The sequence below is a fragment of the Phascolarctos cinereus genome, unplaced genomic scaffold, assembly GCF_003287225.1.
Source record: "Phascolarctos cinereus isolate Bilbo 61053 unplaced genomic scaffold, phaCin_HiC Scaffold_5;HRSCAF=322, whole genome shotgun sequence".
NCBI classification, from domain to species: Eukaryota; Metazoa; Chordata; class Mammalia; order Diprotodontia; family Phascolarctidae; genus Phascolarctos; species Phascolarctos cinereus.
This window is the reverse complement of record NW_027555958.1, coordinates 217797028-217824869: the sequence shown is the minus strand read 5'-3', so window position 1 is coordinate 217824869 and position 27842 is coordinate 217797028. Positions and strand designations below refer to the sequence as shown.

Sequence of the window (27842 nt, the reverse complement as noted above, 5' to 3'; positions counted from 1 at the left end):
GAAAAAAAATTATGGGCCAAGCAAGTAATTGGATTGGATTAAGCATTTCAAGTATGGATGGGCATTTAAAATCTCTATGAACAAGAAAATTTGGGAGGATTGTTCAAATGTGCCCTTTCAATGTGTGCTTTCACCTATGTAGTTTCATGTGAAATCACTTCTTCGTTTGATTTTATTCTCTCTCCCACTTTCCGTCTCCTAACATGTCAGATTGAAACAGATGTCAAATAAATCACTACATTTGTACTTGTTATTTGGGCACAGCCCAAATAATTGAACCCTCTGGAGGGATGAAGGGACAAGTGGAGAGTGAATCTGAAATAGCCACTCAGTAAATGAATGCAGTGTTTTAGTGGGTACTGCGGACCCCTTTGTCAGGGGGAAGAATTGAGGCGATGGAAATTAAATTGCAAGTGCTGACCTTGAATTTTCTGGTAACATTAAGTGCTTGTCTCTTCCTAGCCCACATGATCCCTGGAACTTGCCTATGAGGCCTTTCTTGTTGGTACAGAATCCTTTGTTTTCAAAAGGCTCCCAAGGCCCTTTTGAAAAACTGTAGAGTGGCCTTTGGACTTTAAAATGTTTCTTATAAGTTTAAATATTAACTTGGTATTTGAGAATTCATTTTTCTAGTTTAAAATCTTTAAAGTAACCCTTCCATGATTTAATTTTTTTTTGTTATAATGACTCAGTATTATATTTTTCCATCAATTTTAGTTAAAGAGTCTCAAAGTAATTGACTTATGTTGTTATACCCACTTTATAGATTGAGACACACTGAGGGTGAGAAAGGTTTATTGTTGTTTGTTTCTTCTAAAAGCAATCTGTAATCTGCTTCTACTTCTTCACGGTCCATCTACTCCCCAAACCCCTTCAGTCAGGTTTCTCTTTTGACCACCCTACTGAAACTATTTTCTTCTAGGTCACCAACGGGCATGAAGTGATGAAATACAGTGGTCTTTTCTTAATCCTCATTCTCTGTGATGGATCTATATTATTTGATCTCCTTGAAAATGTATCCTCCCTTGACTTTGATGACATTATCCTCAGCTTATTCCGCTGTCTTGCCAATTTCTCCTCTATATTTCACCTCCACCTTACTGCCCATCCTCTAAGAGTTATGTGCCACCCCCCCAAGTTCTTTCCTAAGCCTTCCTGTCTCCTGTCTTTTTACTCACTCTCCCTGAGTGACCTCTTCACTTTCATGGCTTTGGCTATCACCTCTGTGCAGTCAATCAATAAATTAAATTAAATACCTAATATATCCCAGGTATGCTAAGTGTTGGGGATACAAAAAGAGTCAAAAGATAGTCCCTGCCCTCTAGGAGCTTACAATCTAACGAGGGAGACAAGTACACAAATATCAACAAAGCAAGCTATATACAGGATAAATAGGAAATAATCAAGAGAGGAAAGGCATTGGAATTAAGAGGGGCAGGTGTATCTCTGATCTCTAGTCAAACTGCTTTTTGGCATCTCTGCCTGGATACTCCACCAGAACTTCAAATGCAACACGTCAGAAAAGAGATTTATCATTTTCCCCCTTTCCCACCAAGTTTTCTTATATATATCAATAGCATTCCCATCTTCCTAGTAATCTAGGCCTGAAACCTAAATCATTTTTTCACTTTTTCCTCTCCATCACCATCCTCCCTCATATCCATTGCCATGCCCTATCAGTTGACAGTATTTCACACACATCCTTCCTCTCCACTAACACCACCATCCCCCTCATTCACCACCACCCCACTTCTGCCAGGACGATTGCAGGGGTCGCTCACCTGGTCCTTGTGCCATCATCAGACCTTCACCTCCAGTATTTCACACAGCTGCCAAAATAATTCTCTTAATGCACAGATCTGACCATGTTATTCCCCTATCGCCCCCCCCAAAAAAAATCAGTGGTTCCTTATAAACTATATAGGATATAAATTATAAATTATGCAAGATAAAGTAAAACTCCTTAGCTTGGTATTTTAGCACCTCTAATATAGCTTCAATTTACCAGCTTTATTTCATTCCACCTTTCTTTTCACATACTTTTCATTCCAGCCAAAAGGAGACTATTAGCTCCCATCCTGCCCTCTTCTGCCTTCCTGCATTCCCATCTTGGGAGTATACTCTCTTCATCTTTGCTGTTGAAATCCTTCTGTTCTTTCAAGTCCATCTCCTTCATGAAATCTTTCCTCACTCTCTTGAGCTGAAAATTATTTTTTCCCTCCTCAGATTTTCTTAGATCTCTCTGAGGTCTTTTTTTTTGTCCATATCCTACTTTGCATGGTATCATATTTAGTTGTGTGAATATCTTAGCCCACCTATTAGGTAGTCGACTTTTTGAGGCAGAGCCTTTGTTTTTAATTTTTGTTTCTAGTACCAAATGTGGAGAGGTAGAGTATGTAGTGAATAGAGCTTTGACTTCAGTCAGGAAGAGCTAGGTTCAGGCCCTGCCTCTGATATGTACTGGCTGTATGATCTTGGACTAGTCATTTTACCTCTGTGTGCCTCAGTTTCCTCATCTGTAAGAAAGTAAACATTTATTAAGCACCTGCTATGTACTAGATGCTGTACTAAGCACTTTGCGAATATTATTTCATTTGGGCATACAACAACCCTGGGAGATAGGTGCTGTTATTATCCCTATTTTATAGTTGAGGAAACTGAAGCAAACAACTGTGAAGTGACTTGCCCAAAGTTACACAGTTAATATATGTCTGAGGCTGGATTTGAACTTGTGTTTTAAACCACAGAATAGAGCTCCACTGAACCACTAGTTGCCTCAATATGAGGAGCTTAGATTTGATAGCCTCCAAGGTCCTTTCCAGCTCAATAGAATCATAGATTTAGAGTAAATAAATGAATATAAATATAAATAAAAATATGTTATTTATGTATGATATATAATATTTAAATATAAATATAAATGAATGAATGAATAAATTTGACACTTGGTGTCAGTCATTTCAATTGTGTTCAATTCTTCATGACCCCGTTTAGGGTTGGTTTTTTTTTTGGCAAAGATACTAAAGTGGTTTGCCATTTCCTTCTCCAGATCATTTTACAGATGAGGAAACTGAGGCAAACAGGGTGAAATGACTTGCCCACAGTCACAAAGCTAGGAAGTGTCTGAGGTTACATTTGAACTCAGGTCTTCCTGACTCGAGGCCCAGCACTCTATCCACTCTGCTACCTCAATGCCCAAAGCAGATACTTAATAAACATTTTTTTAAATGTTATTTTTATTTTCAGTTCCACATTCTTTTCCCCTCTCCACTCTTCTTTCCTACCGTTGAGAAGACAAGAACTACAGTACCCATTATACATATATAGTCACGAAACATCTAATATACATTTGGTAGATTTAAATGATGTCATTTGACTAAAAATTTAGACTAAAACTCTAAAAAAGCAAGGAGACCTGGGTCTTTTGTTTCTGCCCCGTTTTATCCACTAGATTAAAAAGCTATATATAGAAGGAAAAGCTGACCACTTCTTCATGTGATCATCTGGGGGGGGAGGGTTTGTTTGGATAAATAAACATCATTGGTAATGCAGCAATAAAATGGAACCTTCCATTGAACTGAATATTTTTGCTGTACTTCACTTTAGTGGAAAAAAAAAGTCAAGTCACAGCGATGCAAGCTTATATTAGGGGTTTTGTTTAACTTGGGTTTTTTAAAGTAGCTTCTGGACTGTGTCTTGGACTCACCACAGACATTGTTCAGTTCTGTACACCATCCACATCTGCATTGATGCATAGGATGTCAGAGCTGGGTCTTCAGTCGCAGGCAGCGACCTTTGATATTTTTAAGAATGATGATGAGGCATGGCAGAATTCTGATTTACAAAAGAAAGATCCCTTTATATTTGCTGTCCAAGTCACCCTAAAGGAATCTTGTGATGTTCAGTTACATTTCCAGTAAACCAGCAAAGTGAACTAATACATTTCAGAAGGATTTTAACCAATAATGTAGAAACAGGAAAAAAAAAGGGGCGGGGTTTGTAGGTGCTTAGCTTTAGAGCTAGAAGGGACCCTGGGAAGTTATCTAGTTCAGCTGTCTCATTTTACCTGTGAAGATCTGTAGGCCCAGATTAGTTAGGTGATTTGACTAATGTCACACCGGTACTCTGTAGAGCAGGGTTTGACACCATGTTGTCTGAGTCAAAATCTACTGCTTTTCCCATGGTACCATGGTAGCTCCTTCCCTATTAACAAGACTGCCCTCATTCCATGACTATTACTGTTAATGATGATAACTAGGAAGCCGGGTCCCTTACTTGGTTCAGCTATATATTTCCTGTGGGACACTAAGGAAAATTTTGTACTTAAAAAAAAAAAAAATCTCAATTTTAGGCAAGTGAATTCAGGTGAGAGGTTACTTGACATTCGCCAAAGGCATTTATCCTTTGATGGTGTTGCCCTGCCAATAGATGTAAATATAACATGCCTTCGGGTAGTATTTAGTTCTAAACACTTTCCTGGAGTAGGTGCTGGCCAAAAGGTAAACACTTAGGCCATTGAGAGTTTGGTTCTAACTTACTGTGACAATCCGCTCTTGATACATTTTCCCAGATCTGTGGGTAGGTGAGTAGACAACCGTAACAGCTGAGAAAGAGCAGGTAGTTAGTTGTTCAAGGGTTCAAGGGACAAGCTCATTCAGGAATTGCTGGCGCAGGCATTTTCAACTAGATTGGAAAAACAATCCTAGGAACTCAGGTGATGCTTGCACAGATTACCATCAGATGTCATCTGAGCCTGGAGGTGATGTTCGTCACTGTAACCTGAGAGATGCTAGTCCTTCCGTTCTCGCCCTTTCAAAAATCAATCTCTATAACACCCGTGATGAACATCAAGAATTTGATTTTTCAGTTATACTATTGAGTCTGAGTACTTTGGTTTAGTCCATTAAGGCATGGGAAAACCACCTATTTCTGTTGTGAGTTGAAATCTTCTTTTGAAGGTGGGGTTATTGGGCTCTGGGATTTAGGCTGGCATTTCAGCCAGTCCCTTGCAGTTGGCAACAGGTTTGTAGGGGATATTGATTTCACTTAGTTTTCATTATCTAAACCCACAGGTTGCACAGCATGGAAAGTTGGTAAACAGCTTAAAACAAAACAAACTTGTGGAAGCTTGTGTGTGTGTGTGTGTGTGTGTGTGTGTGTGTGTGTGTGTGTGTGTGTTTTCATGCATTCCTGAGGCTTGTTGAGTGGGCCAGTGGTTAGAAGTCCAGCCTTGGAGTCATAAGAATGGAGTTTTCAAGTTCTGTGTCTTGACTGAAACTAGCTGTGTGAAGAGGAGCAAGTCATTTTTAAGTTTCTCTGGGACCCAAGAAACTCTCCAAAGACTTATAGTGGCCAAAGGATGGTAGATTTGCATTGCTCGAGGCAGTATGCACACCCTAAGTTCACCATTCAGATGAAATCACTGGTTGAGGCCTTGAGGCTAGTAGAGTGTATTTTAGTTTGCCATTAAATGGACTGATGAAAAAGTAAATTTCTAAAAATGTTGGATTCTGAAATCCATTTTCTACCATGTTTTTACCTTCCTTTATGGGGTCCAATAAAAAGGGAGATCAGATTTCTTCTTTGGGTAAAAGTCACTGCCATCCACTCAACCTGGAAGGAAGATAAACTTCTTGGAGGCCATGTAATACATTGGAAAGAGAGCTGTATTTAGAGTGAGTGAACCTGAGTTCAAATTCTAATTCTGTTTACTATAGACTAGTTGTGTGACCCCTTAGCAGTTCCTTGTCTGTCACATGAAAGGACTGGACTAGGTGAGAAAATCTCAATTTTCTTTGTGTCATGCACCCTCTTTCAGTCTTCTGAAGTCCCTGAACCTTCTCTCAGAATTGTGTTTTTAAATGCATAAAATAAAACACATAAGATGACAAAGGGAACCAGCTATATTAAGTTACCAAAATGTTTTAAAAACAAATTAAGGGGGCAGCTAAATGGCACAGTGGATAGAGCACCGGCCCTGGATTCAGGAGGACCTGAGTTCAAATGTGGCCTTAGACACATAACACTTACTAGCTATGTGACCCTGGGCAAGTCACTTAACCCCATTGCCTAGCCAAAAACAACAACAACAGCAAATTAAAAACTCCAAGAGATGATCTCTTAAATTGCCTCCCAGCTCTGAGATCCTGTGATTGTCTGTGGAATCCAGCTTCCATAATTCTGTACTCTGGCCAAGACTTTCTAGATTAGGCCAGTACCCACTGTCAATTTATAGAGCTTTCTTTGGCCAATAAAGCTGTGCAACAGTTATGCCTGAAATCATGAGAACTAGGACAGGGGAGAGGAAAAGAGTATAGCAACATGGCAGATGGCTTCAGTTTCCTGAGAAGTTACATCTCAAATTGCAGACAGCACTTGTGCAAATATTTACCAGATAGCCCTCGACATACCTCATACTTTTTCTGAGGAGGGTGGCAACCCTTATCTCTGCCCTTTCCCTAATATCCCACCCTCCTCACTAGTCTTCAGAAGGCTTACCTTCCAAAGTCCAATTCCAGAAATCGTACACTCTTAGAAATTCCGTCTGGTGACCTGATGAACATTGACCAGCCCATTGGGCAAAGGCCCCTCAGTCAGAGGAAGTAAGATGTTAAACAGATAAATAGAAGGCAGCTTGTCTTGGGCCAGGCATGAGCATGAGACTGAAATATCATGTAATGAATTTGAGTATGGATGACAATCTACTAGCTGTATGGCCCTGGGCAAGTCACTTAACCTCTGTGGGCTTATGTTCCTCATCTGTAAATTGAAAAGATTACTTTCAGCTCTAAATCTATGATCCTATAAAGTATTTGAAACCTCATAATGAAGCTATAGGTAGCAGTTCTCAAATACGCCTTCCGTTCCAGTTCACAGAATATCATTATGGTTTTTTATTTTGTTTAATTAATCTGATCAAATCATATGAGCCTGCTTTGATCATTTCAGAAATAAAAAATATATATAAACACTGTCCTTCCGTTCACTTAAGCAAGGCCTAAAGCAGGATAAATATAACTGTTAAGCAAATATTTTAGGTTCATTTGTGACATCTGGATTCCAGAACATCTATAATTATCTAGTGGAATGAGCAGTGGATTGAAAGTCAATAGACAATGGTTATAGTCCTTGCTATGTTGTGGAATTTGTGTGTAACCTTGGACAAATCTCACAATAATCTCTGAGCTGCTCATAAAATAAAGATAAGAATCCTTGCTCCTCCCTACCTTATTTGCCCACATTTATTGTGTGAGGGAAAATGAGGTTAAAATAGCAAAAGTTATTTAAGTTTTTCAGAAGACATCAAAGAGCCTGTTACAATTTGCTTTTTCTCTGATCTTCTGTTTTTATGTGTTATAAGAATGTAAATGCTACTCAACCTTTGAAGGAAGGAAGGAAGGAAGGAAGGAAGGAAGCATTAATTGAGTGCTTACTATGTATCAGGCACTGTGCTAAGAGCTTTACCGATCTTATTTCATTTTATCCTCACAACAGCCCTGGGAGGTTAAGTGCTATTATGTTACCCATTTTACAGTTGAGGAAATTGAGGCAGACAGAGGTTAAGTGACTTGCCCAGGGTCACACAACTAGTTCCTGACTCCAGGACTGTGCTCCCATCCACTGTGCCACCTAATTGCCTCTGAGTGGTGACATTTGTCATTATTACTAATACCTGGTATTTTTGTAACCCTTTTTGCTTTGTCAGAGGATTTGGGAATCATAGATTTAGAATTGGAAGGGACTTTAACAGAGCACCAGACTTCCTAGAGTCAGGAAGACCTGAGTTCAAATGTGATTTCAAATATTTTCTACATATGTGACCCTGGACAAGTCACTTCACTTTTATCACTTCACTTTTATTTATCTGTTTCTTCAACTATAAAATGGGGATAATGATAGCACTTACTTCCCAGGCATGTTGTGAGCCTCAAATGAGATAATTGCAAAGTGCTTAGCACAGTGCCTAGCATATAGGAGGTACTATATAAATGTTTGCTATCGTTATTATCTAGTTCAACCTTTTCATTTTACAGATGAAGAAACTGAGGCCCAAAGAGGTTAAGCAACTTTCCCAGAGTCACACAGCTAGTAAGTGACAGAGTTCAGCTTTGAGCTCAGGTTCTCTGGCTCCAGATCTATTACTTTATCCATAGGACCATGGTGCCTCCTTGGCCATGGATGAGTATTTCTATGGGTAAATTATTACCTTGTTTGTTAGTTTTGTTATTACTATTCTTTCAGTAACATCTAACTCTTTGTGACCCCATTTGGGGTTTTCTTGGTAAAGATACTGGAACGGTTTTCCATTTCCTTCTCCAACTCATTTTACAGATGTGAAAACTGAGGCAAAAAGATGTTAAATGACTTGCCAAGATTACATAGCTAGTAAGTGTCTGAGGCTGGATTTGAACTCCAGACTTCCTGATTCCAGGCCCTGTACTCTATCCACTATTCTATCCACTGTCTCGTTTTTTTAAAAATAAATTACTTTAAAAAGTAATTGTTTGTTATTAGGTTATGGATAATTATTATCTTGTTTTATAAATGATTTATATTTGTTTCAGACTATTTTCCAGAAGAGATCAGAGCACTTAACAGATAAGATTTCATTTGGTTTCATAACAGTTCTCTTTCCAAGCCAAAGGAAAGTGAGGCCCAGATCAGATAAACAATCTGCCTAACCAGGAGCATTTAGCAAAATGAGTAGCAGAACAGGATTTAGAATTAGGGTCTCATTCTCCAAGTCTTCCTTTGATTTTTAGCCTGTTGTGCCACCAAGATGAATTAAATTCAGTTAATTCTCAGGTTAAAGCTCAAGATGTTTAAGCAGATCCCTTCTTAAATACAGGAAGCTACTTCTGGAGATAGGAAATGCCAACATTTTATCTCGAGTCCCACTTTGGACTCCTATCCCAGCTACCCACATCTCCTATACTCCCATGTGCTGCTGGCACCTCCAAGTCAACACGCCTGGAACCAAGTTAGTTTTCCTCCCCAAATCTATTTCTTTATCACTTTACTATTTTTACCAGGGGTACCATCATTCATCCAAAATACCAGTTTGAAACTTGATGCCATGACGGATTCTTCTATCCCCATCATCTCTCATGTCCAGCCAGTTACTAAGTCCAGCTGATTCTAATTGGTCTTCTAATCTGTTCCATCCTTCACGTCGCTGTTAGACCGGATGCCTTATTCGGAGATCTAGCCACATCACTCCTATTAAATAAAAACTCATTGATGATTCCCTGTTGCCTATAGAGTAAAATTCATACTTCTTTTGCCTGGGGTTCAAGGCCATCTAGATAGTGGTAACATTTTGACCATTCCTCACTTTCAGCCAAACTCACCATCACCCCATTCATACCACATTTTCTACTCGGTACCTTTCCATTACTCAAGAACCTCTCACTCCTTCATGTACATAACTGAATTCCTACCTCACCCAAGTAAAATGCCACCTCCAAGAAGTCTTCCTTGGTGCTCCTAATTGACATTGACTTTTCCCTCCTTGTTCCTCATGTATCACTTGCATCCCTTGTATAAAGATAGAGCCTGGACCTGTGATTTCACTGATATAAGGAACTCCCTAGAGGAGGGAACTCCCTTTACTCATGCAGATTAGCAGATCAGTGACTTGTCCAAGGTCACAGAATCTGTAAGTGTCTGAGAGGAGGACTTGAACCCAGGGCTTTCTGACGTGGAAGTTGGTTCTTATATACTATACCTCTTACGGGAAATGCAAGAAGAAAATTCATGATTCTTATAGCTTATACTTTAGTGGAAGTGATAAGATAAACACATTTAGCAGTTAAACAACAAGGCTAGGCTGTACGTGATTAAGTGTTTAAATGAATGGAACAGACAGTTCTTTAGCAGACCAGATAGTACTTTAGGAGGTCAGAGACAGGAGAGATCACAATCAGCTGGGATGGGAGGGGAAGGCTTCGTGGAATTTATGAAATTTGAGCTTTACCCTAAAGAATGTTTAAGGGAGAACTGAGACTTTCTCAAAGCCACAGAGCATGTTTGGTGCTGAATTAAAAGACTGTTATGATAGCACTGTGGTTATCTGTGTAATAATTAGCCATGTTTAAGTCTAAAATTTTAATTTAATAGTTCCTTAATTTCTGTATGTTCCCCCATCCCCCTTTCCAGCAAGCCATACCTTATAACAAAACTGACGAACACCTTCACTGAGTTTGACACTATATGCCATGGTCCTCACCTATAGTCCTCTCTTCCTCCCCCCCCAAAAAAAAAAGAAGGCAGAGAGCTATAGTTTCTCATCCCTTCAGGACCAAGCAAAAATTATTACCTTTAATAGTAGGCATCTTTCCATTGCCTTTCTTACTCCAGAGAAACAAAGATGTAGGGGAAGGAGGGAGGGAGGGAAGAAAAGCTGGAGGGAGGGAAGAAGGGAGGGAGAGAGAAGTTATTGAATAAGGATATAAGAAGGGATTCCCTTTTTTTTTAGTTAAAAAATTTCAGTCCCAAATTTTCTCTTTCCCTCCACCCCCCATTGAGAAAATAAGAAATATGATATCCATTATACATGTGAAGTCATGCAAAACATATTTCCACACATAAGAACAGATTCTCTCTCTCCTCTTGCTCGCCCTTCCATCTCTCTTTTTGTCTCCAACCTTCCTCCTTCTCCCTGTTTCTTCCTTCTTGCCCCACTTCTGCAAAGTAAATTTTTAAAAATGATTTGATGTTAGTAGGAATCAACTCGTTTCTTGATAGTTCACTTGGCTTGGCCCAGGGCCTGGAATATCTGTGATTTCATAGTTGAACATGGCTGACAAATAGGAGAATATCTGAGAATCGATGGGCCTCATACCAGTCTGATCCAGGAGCTGAGCTCACTCACAAGGAGAGAGTCCTGAGAGGATTCTTTACCTAGACTTTAATTAGTATGCATTTCAGGCATTGGCACTGTAACTTTTCCCCAAACAGAATGGCTCAAAAGAAAAATTACCATCATCTGGTATTGACTTTTCATCCTTGTCACTCAGATACTCCAAGATGTCCACTCCCCTAACACTTTCCTGGCCTTAGTGTTACTCTCAATTTTTCTCCCGCTACACATCAGACAAAATAGACATGTGCCACTTTGTCTTACTTTGCCCTTCACAAGGCCCATAATGGTACAGTCTTAAAATGATTACCCAAGCAAAATGAAATGAGATGAAATGTAGGCAGGAGAAGGAAAATAAGAAATTAGTCAATTGCAGAGCATCATTGGCCCACCAGACAGTTCTAAACAAAAGATAAAGAGATCATACTACATCCTTCCTCCCCTTAAATTGTCTAAAACAATTCAAAGATTCTTTTCTTTTTTCTCCTACTAGTAGCTTAATCAGTGCCTGTTGATTGACTGTACTGTGTTGTAGACTACTTACTACTACCATGTGCTTCTTGTGATGAATGAAAAGCCTGAGAGATAGAATTTCTGGGCAATTAATAATCAATCTATTGATTATGGCTAGCAAATAATCAATAAATTAAGGTCAGTGGTTTCTCCCCAAACCAGTGATGAACTCTGGAGAATGTTGGATAGTTTAATAGATTTGGAAGAGGGGGTTGTCCCTAATGGGAAGAAATCCATTCTGATTGGTTAGCAATTAATAGAAATTAATATTATAATGAGGGGTGGGCTTATTCTAATGATTGGCTGGGAACAAGACTCTGATCTTGTTAGTACTCTTAAATCATTCCACCTCCAGCAATCCATACAAAAGAATCCATTTAAAACCCAGTTCTACCTGAGTAGAACAATGGGCCATAATTCACTTAGATTAGATTCTCTTTACTAAGTTCTCCCAGTTGGGTGGGGTTCTGCCCAAGATTGAGGATAATGTCTCATTGTCAGTGCTGTCCTTTACAAGGAAGTAAAAAGAAAAAAGAAACTCTTTGGGGTTCTGTGTATATATAAAATTGGTTATGAATATAATAAGCAAATAGTCATTTTTCTTACTCTTCTCCATTGCCCTGTGGGTGATTCTCAATTTCAGTTCTTCAGAGACCAGTTCTCATGATTCACAGCCACTAGACAATACTCAAAGAGTTAATATCAAAGGATATTTCTTTGTGAGGATTATTCAGAGAACTTTGTAGTTTTTCAAAGCAATCGAGCCTGTTCATATCCTTTTCAATTCTGAACCCAACAGAGTATTCATTTGCAGTGTCTGTCCCACGAGATATGTACTTACTGATGGATAGGTTATCCATCCAGCTATGTATGCTAGTTTAGACAGTAAGCATTCATTCTTTTTAAATAGAATTAAAATATTTATTATGCATTCTTTATGCGGCGCTGTTAGGCACTCTACAGCAATACTGTGTAATAGCAAAACTGCCCTCAAGGAGCTTATAATCGAAAATGGACAATATCAGTGTAGACACACTGAATGAGGCATTTTGTAAAAGAAATTTTTTTGTTCCTGTTGATACATCGGACTAAAGGAAGTATGACAGGATCAAAATTAAAGAAGGTGGGGAGAAGTGGCTGCATCATGTGATCATATACTCAATGAGGAGCCCTTTGGTAGATGGAGTTACCGTTAAAATGAGTAGTTTTCGGGGGCAGCTAGGTGACGCAGTAGATGGAGCACCGACCCTAGATTCAGGAGGACCTGAGTTCAAATCCAGCCTCAGACACATAACACTTATTAGCCGTGTGACCCTGGGCAAGTCACTTAACCCCATTGCCTAGCCAAAAAAAAAATGAGTAGCTTTCCAGCATAAGCAGGGTGACAAAAGGAATCTCACACTAACACCCTGAAGTAGAAAGGGAACCTAATACTCCTATAGCCATGATGAGAAAACCTTAATCTGTAATCCTCTAGCTTACACTGAATCATTAATAACTCCATGCTGATGGGCAGAATCAGGCTGAGGATCCTCTAGCTACCCATCCCCCCATTCCACAATGGCCATGTGGTTGCCAGACAGTAGGCATTCTTCATCCACTTAGTCTTTCCTGTGTGGATAGTGGGGGCATGCTGTTTTGAGTGATTATGGACTTCATCAAAGAGGTCCCATGGTGTTCCAAGGTTTGCCACAAATAAGCACAGTGCCATCTGTCATGCATATTAATATGTATATTTATACATATTATATACATGCACAAAGTAAGACATCTTTTTTTAAATTAAATTTTCCCCCAATAACATGTAAAAACAATTTCTTTCTTTTTTTTTAAATTTTGAATTCTAAATTCTATCCCTTTCTCCCTTCTCTCCCTCCTCCCTGAGACAGTAAGCAATCCGATATAGATTATACATGTACAATCACATAAAACATTTCCATATTAGTCATTTTACCCAAGAAAACTTGAACAAAAAAGAAAGAAAAAAAGAAAGTGAAAAATAGTATGCTTCAGTCTATATTCAGACAACATCAGTTCTTTCTCTGAAGGCACAGAATATTTTTCATGATGAGTCCTTTGGGATGATCTTAGATCATTATATTGCTGAGAATAGGCAAGTCATTCACAGTTCTTCATTGTACAATATTGTTATTATTGTGTATGATCTGGTTCTGCTCACCTCACTTTGTATCAGTTCATGTGTGTCTTTCCAGGTTTTTCTGAAATCATTCTACTCGTCATTTCTTACAGCACAGTAATATTCCATTACAATCATATTTTATAACTTGTTCAGCCATTCCCCAGTTGATAGGCATCCCCTCAATTTCCAAATATTTGCTACTCAGAAGTAACTGCTATAAATATTTTTGTACAAATAGGTCCTTTTCCCTTTTTAAAAAATCTTTTTTGGAATACAGACCTAGTAGTATATTGCTGGGTCAAAGGGTATGCGCAATTTTATAGTCCTTTGGGCATAGTTCCAATTGCACTCCAGAATGGTTGGGTGAGTTCACAACTCTACCAACAGTGCATTAGTGGTAGGACGTATTTCTAATGCTCATTTTTCAAGGAAAAGACAAAATAATCTCTTTACAGACTAATCATATCAGGCTTTTAATGTTGGGAAAAATATAATTTGACTCATGGCATATTCTAATCCTTTTAGAAGGTTAGCTCTCTAAGAGCATAAATTGGAGAGCAGGTGCTATTCTGCTTTGGTAGAGAGTTCCCTATATAGGTCCAATTTAAAAAGGCAAAAATATTTTCAATTCATATTATTCAATTTCAATTCAATTAACTAAATTAATTGAATTCAGTCCAATTAAATATATGATCTGTGTTACAAGCCAGTGCTGTGAAACAAATATATATGGGGGTCATTAAACTGTAGATAAGGATCCCGGTGGCCTGCATATTGACTTAGTTTTAAAATGTAATATTACCTATATTTTATTATTTTTTATTTATTTTGTCTCTTTAAGTAATTTCTTTTTAGTGGCAGGACTTGAAGTGAAGAGATCTAGGTTCAAATCCTGGCTCTGACACCCAGGAAACATGTGATCCCTTGGTTAGATTATGTAACCACTCAAGGCCTCAGTTCTTTCATCTGTAAAAGCAGGGGTGTACGCGCCTGTATAATTGCTATCTACAGCACACGGTTGTTGTGAAGAAAGTGCTTTGCAAACTTGCTATACAAAATATGATTTGTTATTTATTTAAAAGCCATGCATTTAACAATTATTACAGTTAACTGTGCAGAGCCACACAGGGGCAGGTGTGGCTGAAAAGATCCATGTGGGTCCAACCCTTCTTTCTGTTGACCAGTGACTATAATGAAAGGCTTGGTTGCTATTTGCAGCTCCGCCTTTGACCCCTTTCTGGGCATCCCAAAGGCTTTGTCCTAAAAGAGAAATCCTTTTCCTTATCATCCCTTACCAATTTGGCATTTTAACTGCTGTCCTTAACCAGTCATCAGTGATTATGCAGCCTTGGCTGGAGCTGCACTTTAGGGATGCCTTGAAGTGTATGTTCCACTCTCCCTGCTGGTAAGTGACCCACTTTAATTCACTGTGTAGCAGCAGCTGCCTGACTGTCCTGCTCTATGTGTGTACGTGTATGTGTGTGTGTGTGTGTGTGTGTGTGTGTGTGTGTGTGTGTCTGTGTGTGTGTGATGAGCAGCAGTATCGTGGCTGCACCACAATGAGCAGCAGGGCTGGTATCGTGGCTGGACCACGAGGACTTGGTTCTTGGTGTGAAAGGTGACACTGAAGAACCAGACACATGCAATTATGGAATTGTACAGTGGGATAGGATTATACAGATCACCTAGTCTGATCTGATGGCTTCTTCTCAACCCTCGTTCTTCTTGCATCTTTTGTTGCATTTGACACTATTGATTACCTTCTCCTGGGTTTTTGTGTAATTGTTCTCTCTTGGTTCACTGCCTACAGTTTTGGCTGCTTCTTCTAAATCTCCTTTGCTGGAGCATCATTCCTGTCCCAAACCCCTAATCATGAGTGTCACCCATGACTTGTTCACTCTGTACTGTCTTGATTATCTCATTAGTAGCTCTCATGGGGTCTGTTATATTTTTGTAGATGACTTTACAGATCTCCTCCCTCACTTAATGTCATCACTTACATTGCCCCCTTGGAACACTCCTCACTCTTCCTTACATAAATATTGTTTCATTCTTGAAGGCCTAGCTCAAATCTACGGCACCTATACTGGTACCACCACAAAATTTAGCTCATAATTGCATTCTTTCATTTGTTATGTAAGTGTTATCTCTTCAGTTAGATTATAGGTTCTTTGAAGAAAGGTACCATGAGTAATTCGAGCCCATATTAAGCTTGGAATAAAAGCTTCTTGATTGTTTGAAGCTATTAACAATGTATGATTCCTAACTGTGCTGTAATTAACTGTACAGAGAAGCATGGGATGATTGATATGAAAGCATGCAAAGTTAAGTAAGCAGAAGCAGGAAAACAATATATGCAATATCTACAACTATGGAAATAGAAAGAACATCAACAAAATTAGAACTGAATGCTGTGTCATTATAATGATCAATTTTTGTTTGTCCCCAGCAAAAAGATGGGAAAATGTACCTCCCTCCCTTTTTTTGTGGCAGAGGGGAATTATGGGTATGAAGTACTGCATGTAATGTCAGACTTGGATGGTGTATTGGTTAGTTTTGCTAAAATGTTCTTTTCCTCTTTTTAAAAAAGATCTTTGTTTATAAGAGATTTATTTTTGGGAAAGGAAGGGGAAAATGGTATATTGGGAAATGAAGGTAGTAGAAAAATGAAAGATATCAATAAAAGTTTTTAAACTTAATAATATAGTTTAGAAAAAAAGACCATGTAACATTTCTAGTCCACATTAGAATATAGATTCCATTTTTCCAAAGAGAAAACAGTGTTCCTCTTTAGCATAAAATACATCAACCCCAGCTGAGTAGGTCAAATTTTTTATGGATTTCTTATGTAAACATGGTGCTATTCTAAAGTAGTGTTAAGATAATATGTCATGAGAGTTGTGATGCCTTCAAGAGGAAGGAGAGTAATTTGGAGAACTGTACAAAGAAGCATTACCCTTCAATTAATCAACAATAATTATTAAGCACCTACAGTGTGCCAAGTACTATGCTAAGTGCTAGGGATACAAAAGAGGCAAAGGACAGTCCCTGCCCTCAAGGAGCTCACAATCACATGGGGGAGACAACATGCAAACAAATATATACAAAGCAAGCCATATATGATATAAAAGGGTAATAATTAACAGAGGGGAGGTCGCTAGAGTTGAGAGACTGGGAAAGGCTTCCTGTAAAAGATGGCATGTTAGTTGGGACTTAAAGGAAGCCAAGGGGGGTCAGTAGGCAGAGTTGAGGAGGGAGAGTATTCCAGGCATGATGGATGGCTACCAAAAATGCCCAGAGTAAGAGATGTTATGACTTGTTTGTGGAACAGACAGGAGGCAGTGTCACTGAATCAAAGAATACTTGTTGGGGAATAAGTTGTAAGAAGACTGGAAAGGTAGGAGGAGAGAGTAGGTTATAGAAGACTTTGAAAGCCAAACAGAACATTTTGTACTTGATCTGGGAGGCAGTGGGAGCCACTGGAGTTTATAGAGGAAGGGAGTGATGCGGTCAGACCTGCGCTTCAGGGAGATCACTTTGGTGGCTGAATCGAGGATGGGCTGGAGTAGGGAGAGACTTGAGTCAGGCAAACTCTCTAATAGCCTATTGCAAGAGTCCAGGCATGAGGTCATGAGGGCTTGTAGCAGAATAGTGGCAATGTCAAAGGAGAGAAGGGGATGTATTCAAGAGATGTTGCAAAGGTAAAACCCACCGGCCTTGCAGCAGCCTATAATATGGGGAGGGGTCTGAGAGAAAGTGAGGAGGTGATTCAAAGCTAGTGACTCACAAGTAATCATTCAGAGAATACTGTCAGGTGTGTTTCAGTGTTTGGCTTGCAGGTAAATGATCTACTTTAAACAGATTTAAATTTTATGGAGTAAAATAGATTATTTAAAAATTTATTGATTTTTTTTTAACATCACATTCATTTGCAACATAAAATTTCCCTACTCACTCAGAAAGCCATTCATTATACTGAAAAAACAAAAAAGAAAGAGAGAGGAAAAGTAGCTCTGTAAAACTAACCAAAACGTTGGCCAGGTCTAACAGTATATGCAATGTTCCATATCCACAGGCCTCCAGCTCTGGGAGTAGATCATTGTAAAGTCTTTCCCTGGAAGCATTTCTCACTCCCTTGACATCATGAAAATGGGACTGGCCTGCTCCAAAGACTTAATTCAGTTTCTTCCCAGCTTCAGCTACGAAGGCTGACAGCTGGATCCTCCAGCAGTGGTGACCACTCCTTGAAGAAAATGGGGTGTGAATTGAGCCATTGAAAGAGTACAGAAAAACCCCTGCCAGGTGGGAAAAATTCTCAAACTACTGGACGCCCAGAGAGAAACCCACGTCTTTTTCAGCACCAGAGAACTAAAGACTGCAGAGGAGACTCGGTATCATCATGGCGTGCATAGTTCCCAGGCATTTGTGGTTGTTTCCAGGGACTGTTGAGTTGTATGCAATCCCCCTGGGGAGTGTCAGGTTACCCACAAGTCTGTTTTGCTGAATAATGTGATAGAAGAGAAGCTGAGGTCACTAGTATGCGTTTTAAAGGAGATCCTAGAAAGAGGAGGAACCCTTTTCAAGAGAAAGAACCTTCTTAACTTCTAGCTTTTTATCTAGGCTTTTTTTCCCTGGAAATCTGAGATTATTTCCCATAAGTAGTGCCCCAGTTCTTCTATTCTCAGTTCTATCTCCCTTGTCCAATGGGAAACTAAAAATAATAGAAATAAAAATATGATTCTAAGATGAAAAAGACTTCTTGAAGGGAAGACTTTTAGGAGAAATGAGGGATAATTATGATGAATGGGGAGTACTGGTACCTCAGGAAATAGTACTGACTCTGGCTCAGAGGACCTGGATTCAAATCCTACCTCTGATGAGAGATTATTAACTTTGTGACCTTGAGTAACGTCCTGGGCCTTTAGTTTTCTTCTCTGTAAAATCAAGGGTCTTTCCAGCTCTACTACATCCATGATCTTATGATCTTCCTTTTAGAGAGAGTCTTACAGGCTGTGACATTCTGAAATTCCCTATGTGATTTATAATTTGCTGTGTCATTTAACTTAATCGATTCCGTGTTTCAGCAGATTTGTAGAGGTGTATAGAGCCAAGAGGAACACTTCATCTTCAAATGCTGATGAAATAGTGAAGGTTTTTGGCTAAGAGCATTCAGGGATCCCTTCCTCCATCCTCCCAGTTTCCTCACTGACTCAGTGTGGAGGAGCAGCTAATAGGTGATTCAGCAGATAGAACGTTGTACCTGGGGTTAGGAAGACCTGAGTCTAAATCTGGTTTTGGACACTTAACAGCTGTGTCACCTTGGGCAAGTCATTTAACCTCTGCTTGCCTCAGCTTCCTCATCTGTAAAATGGGGATAATAATAGCTCCTATCTACCAGAGTGGTTGTAAGGATCAAATGAGTTAATATTTATAAAACACTTAGCATAGGGCCTTGGTACATGGCGGGCATTGTATAATGATAGCTGTTATCATTATCAATGCATGTCTGGATTTCTACCATCTATAAAATGGGGCTGATGCTTACATCTTCCCTGAATGCCTTAGAAGAGTAGATAGATAAAGGTCTCTAGTGAAATAATGCCTCTTAGCTCTTCAGGAAGGTGCTGTGTGGGTACAAAATATTACTTTATTCCCTACTGAAGAAAGGCTGTCCCTAGAAACGCCTTCTGGCTTATGGACCTCTCAACTCCAAAGGGCAGGACACCATTCTACCTCTTGTCTTCTCTGTATCACCTGCCACTTAGAGGGTTAATTCCCCTGACCCTCAATTATTGTTCACCAACTGCCAGCAGAAAACAGTTGGGAAAATGTCCATTCAAAAATATCTCTACTGTAACTATTCCCCTCCTAGGAAGTTCCAGATTCCAAGCCCCCTTTTCTGTTAGCTGACGCTCCTATTTCTTTTTTTTCCAAATTGGAGCTATTTTTGACTCTTTCTCTTCCTAATTCTGTCTTTTTTCTCTATTGCTTTTGCTGTCACCAACCCTGTACATTTCTCAGTTTCTTTCCTCTTCCAACACTTGAACCTCCACATCCACTTTTTCTTTTTTTAACCTCGTGAGAACAGAGATCAGAGATTTATAACTGGAAAGGGTCTTTAGAAATCCTTGAGTCAAGGGATCCTTAACCTTTTCTGGACCCTTTTGGCAGTCTGGTGGAGCCTCTGGATATTCTCAGAACACTCTATTTAGATGCAAAAAATTAAATACATAGGATTACAAAGGAAACAAATTATTTTGGAAAGCATTTATCATGTGTGTGTATACATACATACGTACATATGTGTATGTGTGTGTGTGTGTGTGTGTGTGTGTAATTTAAAATACAAGTTCATGAACCTCAGCTTAAGAACCCCTGCCCCAGTTCAACATCCTCCTTTTGTAGATGAGGAAAATGAAGTCTAAAGAGGCTTAGGGGAAATGATGAGCAGGCAGATTTCAGAAAAACCTGGAAAGACTTACATGAACTGATGCTGAATGAAGTGAGCCGAATCAGGAGAATATTGTGCACAGTAACAGCAACATTGGGGGATGATCAACTATGATAGACTTAGCTCTTCTCAGCAATACAATGACCTGAGACAATTCCAAAGAACTCATGATGGAAAATGCTATCCACATCCAGAGAAATAACTGATGGAGTCTGAATGTAGATCAAAGCATATTATTTTTACTTTCTTTGTTTTTTTTTTCATGGTTTTTCACCCCTTTTGTTGTGTTTCTTCTTTCACAACACGACTAATGTAGAAATATGTTTAACATGAATAAATTTTGTCAGATTGATTGCCCTCTTGAGGAGGGGAAAAAGGTGGTTGGGAGGAAAAATTTGGAACTCAAAATCTTATTAAAAAATTAATGTTGAGGGGCAGCTAGGTGGCACAGTGGATAGAGCACCGGCCCTGGATTCAGAAGGACCTGAGTTCAAATCCGGCCTCAGACACATAACACTTAACTAGCTGTTGTGACCCTGGGCAAGTCACTTAACCCCATTGCTAACCCCCCCCAAAAAAAAATGAATGTTGAAAACTATCTCTACATGTAACTAGAAAAAATAAAATACTCTTTACATTAAAAAAAATAATAAGGAGGCTTAGAGCCTTGCCCAAGGTCACCCTGGTAGTCAAAGGCAGAGCTGGCATTTGGATTCAGGTCCTTTGACTTCAAAATTAGATTTTTTTTTCATCTTTTTTTCTGGCACATTGGTAAAGTAGTAGGCAGATCGAATGTTTTGCTCCCAACCCTTCATCCCCTATCCTGCCATATCAACAAATCATGTAACATTTGCTATGTTTTGCTCCGCAACTTTTGCAAACCCAGCTCTTAGCAGTGTCTGGAATGTAGTAGGTGCTTAATAAGTCCTTATTGACCATCACCACAGACCTAAGGTCATAGTTGTGAGAGGGGGTAATTGTCAGATATCTAGTAAAGCATTTGGGGTTCTGTGGGAAAAAGACCATCAATCACATAAATAAATCAAGCTTGGAACTTCTTTAAAATGGGGAAATTCAAACCATTATAGTAGCATTCTGTACAGAAAATCCAGTTCCTTACCTGTTAACTCTCTTATTGATGGTTACAACCAAACATTTTGCCAAATGGCAGACTGTACTCATCTGGCTGATTTAGAGACTATGTCTCTGGGAAACAAGCATGGGGTAATTGAGACAGCATTGGATTGGGAACCAGGACACCTGCTTTCTAGTTCAGATTCTGTCGTTATCTTATTTGGGACTTTGAGTCAGTTTTCCTTTCTTCTAAGTGTGAAATCATAGTTTGAAACCTGGAAGGGAACTCAGAAGTCATCTGGTCCAATCTTTTCATTTTACAGATGAGGAAAATGAGGCCTAAACAAGTGAAATCACTTTCCCAGGGTCTATGGGTAGTAAGTCAAGGAGCTGGTATTCAAACCCTGGTCTTCTGATTTCTAGTTCCAGTATTCTTTCTACTGATGATGCTGCCCTGTTTCCTCCACTATACAGAAATGAGTTTGGACTAGGAGGTGATCACCAAAGTGCCTGCCAGCCGTGATATTCTATACTTTCCTGTGTGAGTGTAGGCCTGCAATCTTAACCTGAGGAGCTTACTCTGAGCCTCAATTTCTTCACCTGTAAAATAAGGATAATAATAGTTGTGTGGCCATAAGTTCAGATTCAGTCACTTACGGTGGGAAGTACTTTTAAAACTGGTAGTCATCAAGGTATAGTGAAAGACCCTTGTCATTAAGCTTTTTTTTTATTTAAAATCAGAATAGCCTTTTTGCCCATTTCAGATGATCATTAAAATATTTTACTTACTAAACCTGTACCAAGTACTGATGATGCTATTACCAATTTAAATGTGTAATTTGCCTCTATTTGGGGGCCTTGATCCATTCTTTATATCAAGTCTTCAAGCTCCCTGAGACATTTGCACTGGAAAGTGATTTAGGTTATCCCAAATACCTCGAGAACAGTGACTTCTTGAACATAGTAGCTACTTAATAAATAGTTATTGATTGACTGATCATTAGTGATACTGAATGCCATTGTTGATACTAGTAATGTCAATAGGATGATTATCCTATATTTTTGTAACATGAAGTCATATAATGGACAGAGTGCTACATTTAAAGCCAAAAAAGATGGGTTCAAACTCTGACTCTAATTCTTAACTGGGGAGCTAGATGGCACAGTGGATAGAGCACCAGGTCTGGAGTCATGAAGACGTGCGTTCCAATCAGCCTCAGACACTCAGTCACTTAACCTCTGTTTGCCTTAAGCCACTGGAGAAGCTTGAAGTGGCAAACCGCTCCAATAACTTTGCCAACAAAATCCCATTTGGGGTCACAAAGATTCAGACATGACTGAACAATAGAAATGTTAGCTGTTATCATAATTTTGCCTCTTTTGGTATCCCCAGCACTAAACACAGTGCCTGGCACATAGAAGATGCTTAATAAATATTGAATGATTGATTGCTAGACTAGAGAATATGTGTAGTTTCTTCCCTATTATATACGAGTCTTTGGCTGCATTTAAAAGAGATTTATTTTTTCCCTTCTAGGTTAAAGACTTCTGGGTCCTGGGCCTGCTACATAAGAGAGGCCCTAGTTACGGCAACCATGACAACGGCCATCTTGGAGCGCCTGAGCACATTCTCCGTCAGTGGACAGCAGCTCCGACGTCTGCCTAAGCTCCTGGAGGATGGCCTTCCCAAGATGCCTTGCACCGTCCCAGAAACTGATGTGCCCCAGCTCTTCCGGGAGCCCTACATCCACACTGGCTACCGCCCCACAGGCCACGAGTGGCGTTACTATTTCCTCAGCCTCTTTCAGAAACACAACGAGGTGGTCAATGTGTGGACCCACTTGCTGGCAGCCCTGGCTGTCCTCCTGAGATTCCAAGCCTTTGCCGAGGCAGAAGCCCTGCCGTGGACCTCGGCCCATTCCCTGCCCCTGCTCCTCTTCATCTTGTCCTCTATCACGTACCTCACCTGCAGCCTCCTGGCCCACCTGCTGCAGTCCAAATCAGAGCTGTCCCACTACACCTTCTACTTTGTGGATTATGTGGGGGTGAGCGTCTACCAGTATGGCAGTGCCCTGGCTCACTTCTTCTATAGCTCTGATCCAGCCTGGTATGAGCGGTTCTGGCTCTTCTTCCTGCCGGCGCTGCCTTCTGCGGCTGGTTGTCTTGTGCTGGTTGCTGCTATGCCAAGTACCGCTACCGGAGGCCTTACCCAGTCATGAGGAAGATCTGTCAGGTGGTCCCGGCAGGGCTGGCCTTCATTCTGGACATCAGTCCCGTGGCCCACAGAGTGGCACTGTGCCACCTGTCCGGCTGTCAGGAGCAGGCTGCCTGGTACCACACCCTACAGATTTTCTTTTTTCTGGTCAGTGCCTATTTCTTCTCCTGTCCAGTCCCAGAGAAATATTTCCCAGGCTCCTGTGATATTGTGGGTCATGGGCACCAGATCTTCCATGCCTTTCTGTCGGTCTGCACCCTCTCCCAACTTGAGGCCATTCTTCTGGATTACCAAGGACGACAGGATATCTTTCTGCAGCGGCATAGCCCCTTCTCTGTCTACTTGGCCTGCCTCTCATTCTTCATCTTGGCTGCCTGTAGTGGTTCAACTGCAGCCCTCCTAAGGTGCAAGATCAAGGCTGAACTGACCAAGAAGGATTCCTGAGGGTGGCAGGTTGAGGATTGTGTGGTTTCTTGGGAATTTGCTTGGAAAAATAAAAAAAACTCTAGAAAGAGTGGGAGAAGAACATTGAATTTTTTTTTAAAGAGCTGTACTTTAGATTAAACTTTATTTCTAAGTAAGAGCTTATGGTTATAGCAACTGGAAAGCATAAAAGTCTTTTCTTATTTTAATAATGGGAATATTTCTTTTCTTCAGCAATACATCCTCAGATGGCACAGATAGGGAAGGTGCCTTGACTAGATTTCATCATGACTTCTGAATCGAGGAGAATTTGACTGGTCTTAACAGGGCAGAATTCCAGCTCAGCCTGCTAAGGCTAGTAGCCCTCAGGATGAGAGGGATTTAATATTGAACTGGAGAAAATGCTGAGCAAATTGCTGTTGTTCCCGCAGCCCCATTATGCTGATGTCTGAAGGGTGGGATGATCTCAGAACCCTTTTTCAACTGAATTTAGAGCACCAAGGGTCCAGAGATCAGTGATCAAAACCCATGAACACATTGAATTATTTGGTTCCTCTGATCTTCCTTTCCTTTTCTCTCCTTTCTCAGGATGACTGTCAGCTGCTTGAGGCTGGGCTATTCACCTAGTTCTGAAGTGTACATGGTGACCGAAAGGACTATATATCAACTATATGGAGTCTGCAGAGACATTCAGAAAACCATGTATTCTGACACTCATTCAGCCTCAGTGAAATGCTAAGAGTGTTTAGGAGGGCTTGATTTCCAGAATGTATTTTGTTGGGCACTGGTTTTTTTGCACTGGAGATTATCATAGCTCCCTTTTGGGCTTGGGAACCCTATGGTTGAGCAAGGAATCTGCTCTACTCTTTAACGAGGCCAGATGCTGGCATGTGGGAGGATGAGCTGTTTCCAGGTGTCCTTTTCAGGGTTTCTCATTGATTTGGAGAACATTTGGGGTCCTGACTAGACATTATTTCCCCATCTTCCTCAACTTCTCCAGTAGATCATCCCAGCCCCTTGAGGGAGCCCACATAAATAGTCTACTGTGGATCTCCAAGCGAGTAGTAGGTCTGCTTTGACCTGGAACAAATCATTCAGAATTGCTCTGGGTATCTAGGAAGAACCCATATATTATTCCTCGGTTTGAACACATGTGGACTTTATTCCCCATAAAGTACATATTTCAACTAGAATTGTCCTGTAATATGATGGATTCAGGACAGGCAACACTCACTAAGAACTTTATGTGATCCAGAGTAACTTGGATATCCATCCAGAGCAGCCATGAAATCCTTCCTTCTTAGAGGCCACCAATTCTCCTTTAGCCTCTATCAGCAATTGTCAAGGTTAATGATGAGTCAGTCTGGCCTCCTCTCAGAACAGTATTTAAAGACCCATTCACTGAGATTTATGTTCGTAAGCTCTAATTCTTTTATTCTTGGTCAAGTCCTTGTTCTTAATTTCATTTCTACTGGACCCAAAGATATTTGTTTAATTTTTTTTAGCTGATTTAATTGATTCAGGGAAATTTCCTACTGAAGAAACTTCCTTTTCTAATAAGTAACTTAGCTACCATTTTTTATTTTACTTAGGGAGGTGCCTAGTATACTTAGAAGGTAAGTGACTTGCCCAAAGTCACACAAGCCAGTATGTGTTGGGAGCAGGCCCTGAACCTTCTGTCAGCTGAGCTCTCTGTCTTCTAGGCCAAGCTGCCTGTTGTTTGGATTTAGTGCCTTATAAATTCAAATGTGTTCATTGTTTTCATTTTTGACCAGGTGGCAATTTTCCTTTTAGAGATTAAAGCAATAAGGCCAAGGAACATTTCATTCTCCCAACCAGCAAAAAGAGAAGGTAGAAAAAGGCTAGTTATTGCTTTTCAACTGAAAGACCCCAAAAATGTTCATGAAAATTTCACTATTACTTTTATTTATTAATTGATGGAAGAAATCCTGTATTTCTGTCCCCTTTCATCCAACTGGATGTCTCAGTGTTGAACCTTAAATTCCAGAGGACTTATTAAATAAGTTTCTCATATAATATATTCAACAGCTGTGGTAACCAGTACAAATAAAGCCAAATAAACTGAATAGGCTTGAACTAAGACTATACTGAAAGAGCATGCAAACATATGGAGCAAGCCTGGATTCAGTATTGCCATTTGACTAAGCAACTAGACATTGATGTGTTGATGACACCTTAAAAAACTTTATTTTTTAAAAGAATTGGATTGAAGAGCATTGTCTTCTCACTAAGTCAATCCTTGTGATTGATCTGTGGCTCTATTTAATACCAAAGATCTTTACACTAAGGCCAGGTGTTTACAAAGGGAGGATGGAAGGCAAAGGATTCCAGTGTTGTTGAGGCAGAGAGGATATGTCAGAATATCATTGAGTAACATCAAGTACAGGAACTAGGTTAGAGGGTAGGAAGGAGGAGAGAGAGATAAATCATTTGGTTAAGAGCTCGTATATACTTGGCACTATGCTAAGCAGAGGGAAGACAGATGTAAGTGAGCAAGACAGCCCTTGTCCCCAAGAAGCTTACATTCAAATGGGGAGACAATACATAAGAGCTGGAAGGGGGAAGGAAGGAAGTAGAGACTCCTAATAGACAAGGTAATGTGAAAGGCCTCCCCATCAGAATTCAAGGTCTGGAGTTCTGGTGAAGTCCAGTTTCTGGTACCCAGGAGATGGGGACAGTGGACAGAGCAGAGGCAACATGATGGTGGGGAAGAGAGAGCAGCTCTGCTCTGGGTTCATTCAGAGTGCCTTGGTTACTTCTAATGATATAACATAGCTTACCTATTTAAGACTTGCTCCCCCATTCATGTGTTCTCCCCTGCCTACAGTTTCAAATCCTATGCTCATATGACCTTTCTGGGGCCAATTAACTCTAAATGACTATCATGAAAAAGAAATATAGTTAACCTAGTCTAGGTCCATCTCAGAGTTTAAAGAGGACCAAAGCGTATTAATTCAAAAAGAGTGATTTAAGTGGACAGTAATGCAGAGTTTGGGTATTTGTCAGCTCAGACTATGAACATTAAGAACCCTAGACTTGTCGCTCATAAATCTTAGTTCTTTACTGAGATATGCTTCCACCTAGTGGTATCCTGAAAATCATTTTAAGTTCCATGTTTAACCAACTTTCTGAGTTACACTCTGCATTTGGACACCTTCTGTTTTCTCTAGAGTGATTCTGTTTTCTCCATGGCTTGGGACTGAGTGGCAAAAAAATGACACAAACAGACAAGACTAGAGAAAGAATTGTTGTGTTATTTAGGTCATGTCCAACTTTCTGTGACCCTCTTTGGTGGTTTTCTTGGCAAGGAACAGTTTGCCATTTGCTGCTCCAGATCATTTTACTGATGAGGAAACTGAGGCAAACAGGCTTAAGTAACTTGTCCACAGTCACACAGCTAGTAAATATCTGAGGCCATATTTGAACTCGAGTCTCCAGACTATTGACCAGCACTGTGCACCTAGGAAGAGTAACCACTCGTAATGGAGCATGCCTCTAAAAAACTGCTCTCTACCCCCAACGCACTCTAAGTGCTTTATTCTGAATGGGTACCACCTCTTTTTTTTCCTTCTAATTTTTAAAGTTCTAATCACATGTCTTTCAAGTTCTTAAGCAGTAGAAAAAGAATCTAAGATTGCTTAGTCACGCAACTGGAAGAGTTTGCTAATTATCATTGAAGGGCTCTTCCTGCTTTAAGCCCTGTGATACTAATCTTTTGTTGTTAAAAGAAATGTTAAATACTTTCCCGATATTGGCTAGGTATGAAGTTGGAGAAAGCATAGCAGCTTTATGACTCTAAGAAATTCCTATTAGCAGCAGGAAACAGCAAGATATATGTAGAAAAAAAAGTAATCAGTTTTTTTTATCACTTCAAACATCAGTTTCTTTGAATGATGAAATCAGAATAGTGACTATGCAATTATTACCTTTCAGCAAAAATTCCAGCTAAGTCCTAGATAATTTAAAGGAGTTTGATTATATTGTAAAAAGTATTAAGGTGAAATAAATTGATTGTGTATCAATAATGGAAATGGAAGGAGAAAATGGGGATGTTTCATTTTAGAATAGGTTGAATCAAAGAATTCATGAGATAATAGAGGCTCCCAACTGGGATGAGATATCCTTAACCATCCACTGACACATG

At 39.8% G+C, this 27842-nt stretch overlaps 1 protein-coding gene across 1 annotated transcript in view; it reads left to right on the top strand.

The window, feature by feature from the left end:
* The window catches only part of PAQR8 (progestin and adipoQ receptor family member 8), a 46119-nt gene extending 20055 nt beyond the window's left edge, over positions 1-26064 (top strand). Inside the window, 2 exon segments of the mRNA XM_020993949.2 lie at positions 22577-23175; positions 23178-26064. Of these exon segments, the coding sequence (XP_020849608.1) occupies positions 22635-23175; positions 23178-23698 (1062 nt within the window). The 5' untranslated portion in view covers positions 22577-22634 and the 3' untranslated portion in view covers positions 23699-26064.
* The last annotated feature ends 1778 nt before the right edge of the window (positions 26065-27842 follow it).